Source organism: Tetrao urogallus (assembly GCF_951394365.1).
Source record: "Tetrao urogallus genome assembly, chromosome: 8".
Lineage (NCBI taxonomy): Eukaryota > Metazoa > Chordata > Aves > Galliformes > Phasianidae > Tetrao > Tetrao urogallus.
The window spans coordinates 17,110,436-17,125,070 of record NC_136821.1 but is presented as its reverse complement, the minus strand read 5'-3'; the positions used below and the strand labels follow the sequence as shown (position 1 = coordinate 17,125,070).

The 14,635-nt window shown below is 41.4% G+C and overlaps 1 protein-coding gene across 1 annotated transcript in view; it reads left to right on the top strand.

The window, feature by feature from the left end:
* Positions 1 to 10,216: 10,216 nt before the first annotated feature.
* COBLL1 (cordon-bleu WH2 repeat protein like 1) overlaps positions 10,217 to 14,635 on the top strand; it is a gene marked incomplete at both ends in the record, with an annotated part of 74,415 nt that continues 69,996 nt past the window's right edge. Inside the window, one exon of the mRNA XM_079539237.1 lies at positions 10,217 to 10,401. Within this exon, the coding sequence (XP_079395363.1) occupies positions 10,217 to 10,401 (185 nt within the window). The remainder of the gene's footprint in view (positions 10,402 to 14,635) is intronic.

Here is a 14,635-nt window from a genome sequence, read left to right as displayed (position 1 = left end):
TTGAAATTCATAAACATTATATAAACTGAGTAGATATGTTATTCAGGCTAACTATCAGCCATTTAAATCTTTAAACTACTGTTTGCTCTTTGAGCCACAAATATAATTTTTATAATGAAGAACTGAAACATGTTATTGAAAAACATGCAAAGTTATTTTTACTTTGCATTCTGTAATTTCAACCCATTAATGCTGAATTAATGAGTTTAGGTGATTAGAAATTTAGTTTCTGCTATTTCAGTTGAAAAGATCTAATTCAGATTCATGACCTTTCAGGTTTACATTAGAATGGTAGCTGCCTGGGGGAGCTGTATCACTCTGCTTCTGTTCTCTTCACACAGAAAGTAACAAACCAATTTCCTGATTCAGTCTTAAATTAATCGAAGATGTGGGCGTCTGCACCTTGAGGAGTACTAGTATTTAATTTAAGCTCTCAGACTCTTGACTAAGAATGAAATAGTTGCAAAATTCTTACTGAACTTCCTGCATTCTGTGTATTTATCAGTGATGTGTGACTTGAAAAAAAAAAATGGCTTGAGAAAGTTTAAAAAAAAACAAATAGTTTATTTGCTAGAAATTATGACGCATAGCTGTACATCTAGCTTAACAGTCAAACAGATCTGGACAAAATTGAGTGACTTGAGGTTTAAATCCTCACAATGCAAGGTTAACCTTCAGACCAGTGCGACCTGCACAAGATCATTATTTTTTCTTGTCACAGAACGTCCAGTACACTGAGACACAACTAGATGTGCTCTGACCTTGCTGGACTCTTCTACTCCTTGATTCTCTTTTTCCTCATCTTAGTCTTTTTATCTTATACTGAAAAATATAATGTTTCTTTTTAATGCTGATAATCACAATCTACTTTTTAAAACAATTTCCTTTGCAGGAATCTATCTCCTGAGCTGTCACACAGCTTTATTTCCCTGTGCTTTTCTGTTCGCTTTAAATGTTTCAAAAATTTTCTGACCTTCAGCCAAGGATTTTCTAAAGTGCATCTTGAATTTCTTAAAACAGGTTATGCTGCAGGGCTCTGTTTGCAAAGTCAAGACTTAGCTCACTTGAAAAATGGCTGTGGGACTTAACCCAAATTGATACCATGTTGACCAGAGTCTGTACTTTCTCAAATGTATTTTCACAAGTAGCAAAATAAAAAGTGTACAAAAATTTAGGATGACTTTTCCCCCCCTTGCTTGCTCCCGTACCTGGGCAGCTCAACTCTGATTCTTTTTTCTTTAACTGTTTGGCCTAAATAGACTCTCATGCTTTTAATTAGCATATATATTTGTCTTTGTGAATTTTAGCCTGGAATGAAGCCAGAGAACTTGGATCTGACTATAATGAGCTTACTTGTAAGGTCCAGCCTGGCATTTACTGGGCTGTTAGAAGAAATAAAACATCTCCTGTCCTTACACCATCACTTTCACATGCACTGGCCTTGGGCATGTTAGTGAAGCCATTCTGCATGACCACTTTCCATGGTGCTTCTGAAGTCAACATTCAAGCAAGACATTCAGCAAAGCTGTAATTTACCTTCTAGCACTGCCAAACTACCTTTGCCAGCTCACTGGATGCCTAATGAATGAGAGGTGTGGTGCACTACAATGGAAAAAATAAGACTGATGGCAAAATCTTGAAGTAATAATTAGAGTAGGTTCAAAGAAACCACAGATGTCTATAATACACCTTCACTTTTATTAAAAATTAGACATTTCTCTATTAAAGTCAGACATTCAAATATCTAAATGAATCTCAGAACTTAAGGACTTAACTTTCTAGGTCAGACCAAAGGTCTTACCTAACTTGGTATCCTGTCTCTAAGACAGACCAAAAACGGACATTGAGAGAGAACTATAGATGAAGTAAAAGCACATGTAACTTCCACAAATGTTCAACTGTGCTGCAGTCTGTAGTTCAGGAGCTTCCTGAGCACTTGGTGTTTGTCAATCCTTGATGAATTTGCCTTCCATCAGCTTGGCCGCCTTCAAGAAGAAATAATGAAGATAAAAACATCATTCTTCATTTTATATCCTTTATTCCTGGGAAAAGCTTTGGCCCCATTCCACAAAGACAGAAATAGCTATAATGCTCTTATAGGCAGCTGAGTGGCCTGAGGCTCCAGTATGTAACAGCAATGGAAATTGCACATCTCCTGACAGAAACCTGTGGCAATGGAGCTACATGGAGTGAGACTGACATGTTCTTTTTGCTCTATACAGCTGTGTTTTTTTTTATTTCTTTATTCTGAATGAAAAGATTAAAAATAATTATATCTTAAATGAGCTAGCTTTATAAAAGCTGATTCTTCAGATCTTTTAATTGTGCAGAAAACATTGCGCAGTCTTCTAAATCTAGTCTAATACTCAAGTCAGGTTGAGCAAAGGGCATTTCTGTTGGTTTGTTGTGCAATGCTTCAAGCTCTAGCCTTACTTGTTCCTTCTTTAAAGTTTTACTGCATTTTTAATGAAAATATGTGGATAATTTCATGCAGAGTTTGTTTCTGATTAGTACATGGTACTTGACTAGGGTGAATTAATTGATGTAAATGTACAGTAAAAAGCAATATAAGCCACTATAGGTAATACCGTAATTAGCACGTGAGAATTCTCTGCCTTATTAAATTTGTTTTTGTGCCACAGTACACAACCAAGCATTTTTTAGTCTTTTTTTCTCTTTTCTCTCAAGATATGAATAAAACTGTCCAAGTTGTGCCATGCTTAGTGGATTGTAAGTAGTGACATTAGTATAGAAATTTTGCAAGGAGGAAAGAATGGACTAACAGCAAGTTTGATGCCAGAAGAATGCTTTCCCTAATACATGGACATAATACCTCAATTAAAAATTAGGAAAACTGGTACTAGTAGATGTTCTGTGCATTTCTCAAACACTGCAATTTGCACAAAGCTCTCGTACAAATAGTTTTTCTGGTCTACATCACCATGGACTTATGCGTGAGACCCTTTGCTGTGTAACAACCTTCTTTATGGTATTTACTTGCTATGAATACTGGCACATACACGCCAGAAAAGATACTTGTGCTATCCTTGAGCTCTGTCCCTTTGCTACTGCTAAGATAGCAGTAGAGATAAAGAATTTGGCTTTGACATTCTCCAGGAAACCTGGCTCTGAACATGAGTAGCTAGCTGTATGAATCTCATCAGAGACCGCTACCTTCAGTCTGTCTCTGACATGTCTGCACAGGCTGTGTTGACTACTGGCAGATGCTCACTAATTAAGTAATTCTGTAGGAAGGCATTGGCAGTCTGTAGAAAAGAAAGAACGTCGAAGCAGGGAAGCTGAAATGACTTGAAATTATTTATGCTAATTCTCAACACAGATCAGTAATAGTCAGCTGAAGACCTCGAGGAATTTCTGCAACCAGTGTTTCAATTCCCCTTTTGAGGCAAATATGAGACATTAAGCCATAACTGAGCAGCCTGCAGCTCTATCTGAGTTTGTTCTTGTTTCTAAAGAACTAGCATGTCAGGTAACATACTTTTATGGGAATTATCACAATGGCATGTATGTCTACAGTTTGACTTCAGTAGAACTTAGTGAAGCAAGGTGTACTTGAAACTGTCTCCATCTGAAGGAGAGGTGAGCACTATTTACAGCAGAGTTCTTCAAGTCTCTAGAATTCAATGTATCTGCATAGATGGCTGGAGTTATCTTAGTTTTGTCTGTGCTGAGCATCCCAGTGCCATCTTGTTTTAGAAGACATTAAAATAGGTTTCTTCTTGGAGTTCTGCTGGGGTCTGTTCCAGCAGCAGTTTTCCCTAGCATGTATTTCAGTAAGCACAGTGCACACAGCAGCATGACTACTCCTGTTTGCGTTCCAAGGAGGGAGCATCTCTTCCTTCTCTCCTCCCTGTTTATTAATTTGTCTAGTCATAACACACCTTTCATAACATCTCGATGAGTTGGCTTTTTAACTCCGTCAAAGTTGCTTCAAAGGCATCAAAATGTAGAGCACTGGATTCTAGCAAAATGTATGCAGTGCCTCCAGAAGGCATGAAGTTTGTAGAATTACCCACAATTACTGTTTAACTGACCTCCCTAGAGCTCTGAGAGAGAGATTTGGACAGCATACTGCTTCTGTCCTAGTACGTTGCTTCCATGATATGATGCAAACACAGCAGTATAGCTTTGAGGGCCTAAGATAATTTCACTACTTGTAGCTTATTACTACTACATAGTTTTCGTGCATTTCCCAAATCTCTGGAATCTAAGTGAATTTTTCCCATAGAAAAAGATTAAGCTACTATTATACTACTAACACTTATGGTGTTATTTTGTGGTATATTGAGGTAAGCTAATACATTACAAATCATTTGATCTTTTAATGTATTTTTTTTTTTCCAAAAACACTTTTCTTGTTAAATATTTTGTATTGTTTAGACTTGGCAGACTTCACTGTTGAAGACTTTTACTTTTTTAGTTATATATGAAAATCCATACTGTAAATTTATGATGATTGCCATTTAGCGAATTTGTAGTTTCTTCTGAACTAGCATTAAGACTGGCATTTTAATTCACTCTTATTTTGTCCTTCGTTGCAACTATTCTGGTTAACGTTATTTGAAAGCATTAAACAAAGATCTTTTAAAGAATAACATTGCAACAGGCTACTGCAGGGTATACGTGATTCTGTATCTCAAATCACCAAATACTTCACATCATTTGAAACTTTCTCATATTACTTAAGTACAAATTTATTCCACCTCACTAATTCTTATTTAATGCATTCTCAGAAACACAGTTCAACAGCAAAATGACTTAGTAATCATGATATGTAATGTGGTAGAATATTCATTGTGATGATCCAAAAGCAAAAATAAAATAGTAGCAGAGTGAAACCATAATGGTAGCAATGGGAATTAATTGTAGTATATTGTGTTAATCTTAAATATGCCTCAACAGGGTAATGCACCTCTAAGAAAATAAATGGTTGTAATGTACACTTACAGGAGCAAAATGTATTTTGGAGTGTATTGAAGAAAGAAGAAAATTTCTTGGATCTGATCCTGAGTTTACTATTATAACTCTCTATAAAGAGCCAAAATGACTTACCTGATAGTATGCAGGTGCTTTTTTGTAGTCTTAGTGTTAGACAAGTTCATCTGTCAGGCCGACATACACAGGCAATTGCATTGCGCACAATTTAGAATAACGTGATCTGTTTCCTTCTCTGAGGGTGAAATTTGTTTTTGTGTAGATAGCCAGCATAGATATTGCAAATATAAATTACTGAAACATAATATTAAAAACAAAGACTAAATTATACTACCTGTGTAATCTTGTTGAGTTAAATCCTTTACATGTCCTACTGCAATTAAAATAATAAAATAAAATCAGTAGTCATACCATAAAGTGAACAGAAATCCATCAGCATATTACATAGGATATCTTTATCAAATGTATGTCTGACTGACTTGGTGAATCTCTGCAAACTTTGAACCTGTTCATCTTAAAATCAATTTTTCGTATACTTAAAAACATACCCAGGCAGATGCCATTAATTATTATAATCCACTTTTTTTAAGATTATCTGATGAAAATAGAGAATGCATCTAGATCTAGTTGCAATACAAAATTGTGCTATTCCCAATTGTGCTGTTAACTAGCTGGGATTTTGGCAAATTGCTTAGTCTCCAGGCACTGAGGTTATTTAATATGAGAACTAGATGTAATGGTTTTAACTTCTTTATGATAGTAAGAAGTTATTATTTAGAAATGCTTTCAGAACTCCTTGGAAAAAAAAGATGTTACCAAAATTTTTGTTATACTGTTGTATAGATATAGATTAGCTGCGTACAGTATTCCATAATGAAGGTGGGTGCAAAAACCTGTCCCTGTGCCTACAGCAGTACGATCAGTGGCTATAGGCATGTGTGTGCATGCTCCCTAAAACCTCACCCACATGCTGGAATGCAAACGCAGAAAAGGCAACTGTTCAACAGGATGCAATGCAAACTGATTGTCCTGTAAAAAGAGAATTACATGCAGATTTGGTTTCATTTAAGCAAAAGCAGGAGTCAGAGAATAACTTCCTGATTTATTGTTATACTTTAGTGGAAAAAAATGATTTTATCATGTCTGGAATAACAGCAGAATAAATCAGCCCAACTTTCTAACTTATTTAATTATGCATCATAAAATTAGCTTCACAAGGAAAACAATTCCATAGTTTATTCCACACCTATACTGCACAATATTATGCAAAATGATGACTGTATGATACAGTGTAGTTTTCTATCTACAGAACTGCAACAAGTGAACATTCAATTTTATCCTTCAATCACACAATGCCAGTAATATGCTGCTGTTATGAATAAATTAAAACAGACCTTGCAAGCAGAGCTTTATAGCAGGGAAAACGTATGACTCTTGTGGTCTATTTAGTGCTTTCAGTAACTTTTGCCATAAGCAATAATAAATAATAAACTGTTTGAAAATTACATAGTGTATTACATTTCTGTAGCATCTTTTATCCCAAAATATTTGTATTCTGCAATTCTGGCAACCTTTTGAACAGGGAATAGCAGCCACCGTGTGGATGGAGGTGTGGTAGTTTTCCCAAAGACATCTAGGACAACCACCAGCTGTTACAAAAATGCCATGGGATATTACTGCTTTTTCAGAACAGACAGGACGTTGTTTTCAATAATTTTCTTGTATGAAAAACCCATACTTAGTAGTTTCCTGGAACTCCATGTCCTTACCTGTGGTACAAATTCTCCTTCAGCTAGCCATTGGGAAGAACAGTCCCCACTAGTTGAAGGTTATGCTAACAGTAATCAGAAATGGGTAATGCTCTGCAAACATTTGTGTTGAAGTATACGGTGGCACCAAGTACATGCATTGAGCACAGTGACTGGCAGCTTGCCACGTGGGTTAATGCTTCCAGTTAAGTGACTGTTCTACCTCAATCCATAGACAAAGGATGACATTATTGCAACTGTGCAGTTAATAACCTGCCACACTGTTAACCTCCACAATGTTCTGTTCTCAGATTAGGTTGAAAAAGCTGCTGAATTTTTCTTCAAATATTACTTTTTTCATTTAAAATGTTCAACTGGGGAGACGTATAGTGCATTAATAACCCACTTATTTGGTATCCTTTGTTGCAGTCTTCTGTTTATTGTGTATGAGAGTTACATTTGCTTTGTGTGAGCACTGGTTTTTTTTTGAGTTCAGGACAAACTTGTGAATATTATAAAAACTAATATATTTTCTAATAATAATAAACTAAATAATAATAAACTATTTTCTAATAATAATAAACTAATTTTTTTCTAATATAAAAATATTAGAAAAATAGAAATAGAGTTTGTTCATCAACTTTTTTAGAAGTACAAACACAGAACTGATTTTCTATTGTTAAAACAAACAAACAAAAAAATGTCACATCAGTCCAGATTTTGGTTTTGAAAATCCCTAGGACAAATGTTACCTTCAGTGTCTCAGAAAAGCGACTGTTTTAAGTCTAGTCACCATAAAGCTGTTACTGCAGAACACAGCCTGTGTGCACTTGAGTTTAGTGCCTGTGGTGTTCCTAGTAATCAGCATTTCAGGCTTGCTTAGTTGACAACTGAGGTTTGAACAAGAGAAGTGCTAGTGTAAGAAGATAAGCATAACCTCTCCCCTGAAATGAGATTAGCGTTACTGACTGAACTGCTTTTTTAGATAAATCCCCACTCTTCATTGAAAATCTCAGTTGGTAGCAATGTTTTCTATTTTTACTTTATTTCTCTCATATTGACAGTCTCTTTTCTCCCTGGTTTTGTTTCTATTATTAGCCCATGTGATCTATTCAATTAATTGCAATCTTTATTCTGGATTAGTACTTACCCATAGAAATAGGCTGTATAGTATATAGTTGTTTTCAAATGAAATGTTAAAGAGAACAGTAAAGCAGTTTCTTATCAGTTGATGGTCCAGTAAAGTGTACTAGAAGAGATAACAGCATTACACCAACTTACATAATTATTTTAACTAATGTATAATCAGATATAATGGTCTTCAGTTCAAATAGCAGCACGATAGTGTTGAGTTATCTCATACCTTTGCAATGTGGAAGTTTGAGCATCTAGGAGAAGGGATCACTTAAACGTTTTGCCCCAAAAGTACCTGATTAGAATCATAAACTAACTTAATGCTTTAAGGCTATGCTCTGAATAATAAAAAGTTACCCACCCTTACTGCAGGAACTGTCAATATCCAGAGGGATTACTTTTCAGCCTTCATCCTAGAGAGTGGCTGAACAATTTGAGAAAAGAGGGTGGACGATCAAAAGACAAAAAGGATCAGAGGTGTATGTAAGGTCTTTACTGAGATTGTTCTTTAGATTCTTCTGGTAAGTTTGTTGAACTCTGAAAGCTATGGAAAATCCACCTTGACTCATCGGTGCTTTTTTTTGGGTTTTGAAACTGAGGCAGGCTCATAGGGTGTGCCTGATAATGGCATGTGGTTATTCAGGCTGTGATCAACCTCTCGAGTTTGTCAAAGCTTCGGGGTTATTTAATCTCATTGAAGAAACAGAAAGCAGTAGCAAAATAAAATCTTTATTGATGAAGCACAGAGCAAGTGAGAGTGGCGTAGATGAAGAAGACAGACTTTGTTACCATCATAGAATTGTAGAATCATGCAATCACAGGTGTTGGGAAGGACCTCCAGAGATCATTGAGTTCAACTGCCCCACTAAAGCAGGTTCGCTACAGTAGGTTGGGCAGAAAAGTGCCTGGGCAGGTTTTGAGTATGTCTAGAGAAGGAGACTTCACAACAGGTCTGAGCAGCCTGTTCCAGTGCTCTGTAATAGGCACAGTAAAGTGACTAATTTTTTGCTTGTTTTATGGAACTTGCCCCTTGTTCTGTTGCTGCACACCACTGAAAAGAGCCTGGCTCCATCCACTTGACTCCCTCCAGTGAGATACTTGTAAATGTTGATAAGATCCCCTCTCAGTCTTCTCCAGGTTGAATAGTCCCAGATCTCTCAGCCTTTCCTCATACAGAAGATGCCCCAGGCTTCTTATCATCTTCGTGGCCTGCTGCTGGACTCTGCAGCAGTTCCCCATTTTTCTTGAACCCAGCTTTAAGGTCTGGATGCTCTGAATAATACTGAGCCCAGTACTAGACAGAGTACTCCAGATGGCCTCGGCAGGGCAGAGTAGAGAGGGATGACTATTATACTAAACAATGCACAGATCATGCACAGTATTCACATACAAGGGGCTACTACAGTAGTTTTCCCCAACATATTTAATCCTAGAACTACTGTGAAAAAGGGCAGATATACCTCAATGCAGTGCTCTAATTCTTCCCCCAGGGAGGAAAATAAATATATAAACACTTTGTTACTAGCTGTTTTTCTACTTGTGCTTAGCAGTAGCCGAAATATTACCGGGCAGAAGAGCTGCGTGTTTTCTGTGCCGGCACCTCCTGCTCACCCGGTGTGACACCGGCACAGCTGGCGGTTCTCGCAGCCAGGCTGCCGCGGGCTGTCCGCACCTGGAGGCGCTTCGCCCCGCGCCCTGCTGGCAGGAATGGGGAAGGGCTGAGCCCGAGGCGGCGGCCGGGACGGTTTGCTCGGGGAGAGGAAAATTCCAGCCGAGAGGAGCGGCCCTGCCCCCGCGGGCCCTGACGGCCGCGGCCGAGAGAGCTCGTCCCGCACCGGGCGGGCGTCGGGCTGGAGCCGGTGGGTGGAGGCGGGCCGCGGAGGGAGGAGTCGGGACGGGAACAGCGAGACTCTGTGTCTGCGCGGGCGGGGGTTCAGCGTTTCAAGTTTCTCGCCACCAAGTTGTTTTTTTTTGTGTGTGTGTGCGCGTGGTTTGGTTTTTTTTTCGTTTTCATTCCCCGTTTCTCCGCTCGAGGTGTGGTTTGGAGAGCGGCCGCCCCGGCACAGGCAGCCGGATGCCCGCGCTCGGGGGTGAGGCGGATCGGGGCCGCTTTCCGCAGCCCACCCCGCGCAGGTGAGGCGGGTCCCGCAAGCATGGCTGGCTGTTCTCCGCAGACGGCCGTCCTGCCGTCCTCCGGGTAAGCGCGGCGCATCGCTCGGAGCGGGGGGGGACGGGGGGCATGAGCGGAGCGCGTAGGGAGCGCGGTGCGGGTCCCAACGGCGCGGGCTCCTTCCACGCGTTCGGGCGGCGGCGCCGTGTGGAGCCGGCAGATGGAGCGGTGACCGTTAAACGGCTGCGGGAGGGGCGGGAAGGGGGGCATGGCGCGCGGTCCTCCGTTCCTCGACGGCACTCGGGCGCCGTCTGAGCCGGGAACGGGCTGCGGGCAGAGGGGCCGAGGGCGTCGCGAGCCCTCACGCCTCGCCCAGGGCGCGCCCGTCGTCCGCGGAGTACCTGCCGGGCGGCATTGCGGTGTGGGGAGCGGCTCCTCGGGACGGCTCCTTCTGTAACCGCCGCTGTCCGTGCAGAAGCCGCGGTGGTGTGGGAGAACGGAGCACGGCGTAGCGCTTCGGTGGGAGTCTGAGAGGTAAACGCGCAGCGTGTGTACGGGGAGAAGCGGGGGCAGGCGTGCTTGGTTGCTGGCGCCAGCCCTACCCGGCGGGCTATCAGTCGCTTACAGCCCGCCGGAAGATGGAACTCTCAAGAGATGCTTTGTATCTCCGTGTAGCGAGGTGGGGACGGGGCGGCAGGAGGGCTCGGGTGTGCCACGGAGGGCCCTCACCCCGTGGCGGGGCTGGCAGGCGCCCTGCGGCTGGCTTTAGGGCGTTTGTGTTTTAGCCGAGGCTTTCTGGGAGCTTTCGTGTTAGTTGGCTAACTGGTTGCGCTATAAGCTCTCAGAGCTGGTGGTGGTACTTGAAGCAGTGATCAAATCAGTGTGAATGATGGATGGTGGAGCGAACGTGGAGAACTAACGAGGTGCTTCTTCAGCTTGGTCCTTACGGCAGTCCCACGTTAATGCATGGCCACACAGAAGTGGAGCTGACAGCTCCAGGCAGTGTAGAAGGTATAGTTAAGTATAGATAATTACTGCATTTCTAAGTCTTCTGTACATGGGTTCAGTTGAAAGAACTGAATGTGCGGGGATGGAGCATGATAACGGGTTAGGAAGGCACTAAACCAATGTGCCTTCAAGGTCCTCTGTTCTCCTTGGGGCTGGAACACAAAAACAAGTGAAGGCCACACCAGCAGATCCCACAGACCTGCGGCCTGCCCTAGTGCTGCCGACTGTGCTGTGTTGCTGCTCGGCCTCCCTGAGTCAGGAGGGCTCGTGTGTTCCCTTCATGTGGCTTCAGGCACCCGTCAGCGTTCGCATCTCAGTTTTGTAGCTAACAGCAATGCTTGTTTTCATTTGCCCTGCAGGTGTATTTTCAGGCTTTTTATCAGCTGTTCCCACATAATTTAGTGTTTGGAAAATCGACTTATCATTCCTTACTTGTTACAACAAGATTTCAACCTTGCCAGTCTTAATTACTTCCTGAAGATAGTCTCCTTTGCTCATCCAAATGCTGGATTTGGGGAAAAAAAATCTGTGTGTACCAGCAGCTCCCCCCCAGTTACTGACGAGGGTCCCCAGACTTGCGTTAGAGCAGTCAGCAGTGCTGTAGTCGTCTTTGCTGGGTGAGATTAGAGGGAACATTGTGTTTTTGAAATGGCAATATTGTTCAAACACATGACTGAACGCTGTGGCATGGCGTTGTGACTCCTCCTATCCTGCCTGACCAGGTGGGGAATGTTGGTAAAACACAACTGGAATCTGTTACCGGCAAATGTGTTCTTTGAAGCTGGGAGGTGTAATCTGTGGTAACTGCACAGCTTGGTAGGACTGATGCATACTGCCAGGGGGGCGTAGATGTGGCCACGCTGTGCTGTGAGTTTTCATGTGTTGCTATTTAGTTAGCCTTGCAATTTCTGTATAATTTTGTCTTCCATGTTATGTTGTGGCTCTTCTGTATGGAATTTTCTTATTCTGCTGGGATGAGCCAGACATACTTTTAATAGTTTTATAGCTCATCCATCTTGCCTTGCGTCTGAGGAGCACTCCTGGCAGCGCACTCCTGCCAGGCCAGTGACACAGAGAGCTCCTGTTCAGAGCTGAATTGGTTTTGTGTTGTCACTGTGCTACGGGATGATAGGAAAATGTGTGTCTTAATACTTGAAAGTAATAAAAAAAAAAAATTGACGGTGGGTGGTATCCAGCATCTTGACCACAGTTTTCCTACTATTACAAGAGCAGTGCTGAACCTCTGGTGTAAATAAATTTTTATGTTAACAAGGGGATTTCACTACTTGACAGAGACTTTTACTGTAAAGTATTGCCAGTAAATGTGCTGTGAAACTACTGGAGCAAATTTGAATTTCAGTAAACTGAAGATTTATTTTCTTTCAAATATCAGAATGACATTGAGGTATGCCTTTTAATTCAGTTCTAATCGGTTTATGATAATTTTATTATTTAATTTGTTCCCTTTAATCATACGTATGTTTACTTTCAGAAAGCAGCTTCTGTTCTGGCTTAGCAAAGCAATAAAAAACTTTCTATCTTTATTTCTGTATCTCATGAGCACACAGCTGGGGGCTACAGCTTTTCTCCAGGGCTGAAGGCAGAGAGGTCAGTGCAGGATGGGGCAGTGCCTGGGTGCTTCAGAACCTCCTCTGGTGTTGTTATGCTCCATTCCCTGGCAGCTTGGCCTGGTGGACATACTGAAGTTAATAAGAGGAGCAAGACAAAAATCTTTTCAGTTGGTTAGAGCTGCCTTTGAGAAATAGATGTGGTATTTACAGAAAGAACAAGAAATTTAACTTATCTGTTGTGTGTCTTTGCCTCAATACAACCATTGAGTTCTTTTTATCAAATAATTTCAATCAGATTACAGATCTCCAGAGACATCAGCTGTGGTTCAGTGTTGAAAAATGTCTGGCATCAAGCTTAAAGTGCTGGTTTGAGCTCTCTCCCTCTCTTTCAACTTGTCAGCTGAGCCAGTTCCCAGCCTGGCCACAGATTAGTTGCAGTACGAATGCAGGTCCTCTGTGGTGTGAAAGGGCAGTGCTGACAGCAGGGCAGGTGGTCAGCTGCCACGCCATAGCAGCAGGTTGGAGGGGAAAGTGGAGAATGCAAGTTTGCCGGTTGGTGAAATGTGGGTTAGGCCTGGAACTGCATTTTTACTTCCAGTTAATTGGCTGTCGCTAATGATGTGCTTACTACTTTATCATGTATAGATACTTGTGGATAAACACAATACCTTTGTGCTTTCGATAGCAGTCTCTAGAATCAGAATGTACGTTGGCCTGCGTGCAGTGGGCCATCCGATCTTAAAAGTACTCTATCTCTTATGCTCAAGAATTCAAGATAAATAGCTCATTTTTTCTTGTTCCCATGACCCGATGAAGAAGAACTAATTAGAAAAATAACGAAATGGAAAGAACTTTGAGAACTTGTGCCCATAGCATTTGCTGAGTGTTTAAAGCAGGGAGTTAACCACTTTGTGGGTGGATCCCAATCAGGAGCCACTTGAATGTTCCTGTTCCAGGGTGTTGTTTGTCATCTGAATTTGGAATGTATATGGAACACTTCTCAGGGTGATTTTGTTGTTCATTTTAATGTGTCTGCCTTAGCCAAGGCAACTTCGAATAGCTGCATGACACAGTGGTGCTTTGAATTGAATGTTGTTGTATTTAGTGGCTGGTTTGGATATTCAAACATTGAGTCTGAAGTCATAGCTGAGTATGTAGCAGTTACATTCCCTGTTGGAGTATGTTGCTGTGGGAATGAGATCAAGGAAACGTTAGGGGGCTAAGGAATGAGGATGCTAGAGTGAAAATTTGTGTGGGAGGGTAGTATACAAAAGAGAAATCAGCAACTATTTCTAAGCTTTGTCTAGCATGATGCTACCTTCCAAAAAGGAGAGCTAGTCATTAGTTCAAAGGCATGTGAGAAAAAAGGTGTTTTGGACCAGAATATGGGTTTGTTTCAATGTTATCTTATGTGAAGTTCTTCTTTTCTGTTGTTACTGGATGCTTTTGTTAACTTTATAAGAGACTACAGTGTTCATGTAGACCTGAAGATCACTGTTTATTTTGAGTAGTAGCATCTGTGTTGGGTGGAAGAAGAAAAGGGCCCATTGTAAGGATCCAAAGGCTTAGATCCCAGAGGAGACCTTTATAGTCATCCTGTCATCTGACAGGTAAATTGAGTCACCAGGAATGTTTCAGACTTACAAACAAATGGTTTCTCCTTTAATCTACTAACATCTAAATAGGCCTCCCTTCAGGAAGCCCAGCACTGCTTCTGTTTTTTGACTGTAGTGTGGAAGTTTTCTCAGTGTTACAGCAAGTTACAGCGTGGCCGCTGTCGTTTCCAGCTGCTGCTGTTGTAGCCTTGTGCATGCTGGAGAGTGGCAGATCCCAAATTATCCAAGCAGCTCTTAGCACCTGCTCAGCTAAATAGTTCTGATTTTTTTTTTTTTTTTTTTTTTTTTTTCCCTTGAAATTTACAAGCCAGTGTGAGTTGTATCCACTCCATTAAGAGAGCGAGGAACGCAGAGTGTTCTTCTTCATGGCTGCTTGCAAGTTAAAACAGGTCTTTTCTTCCTTCTCACCTGGTTCTCCCTAGCTCCCTAGCAGCTGACCTGCTGCTTTGGCTTCATGCTCACATGGCTGCAGGCTGCTTGAGAAAGAGCTGC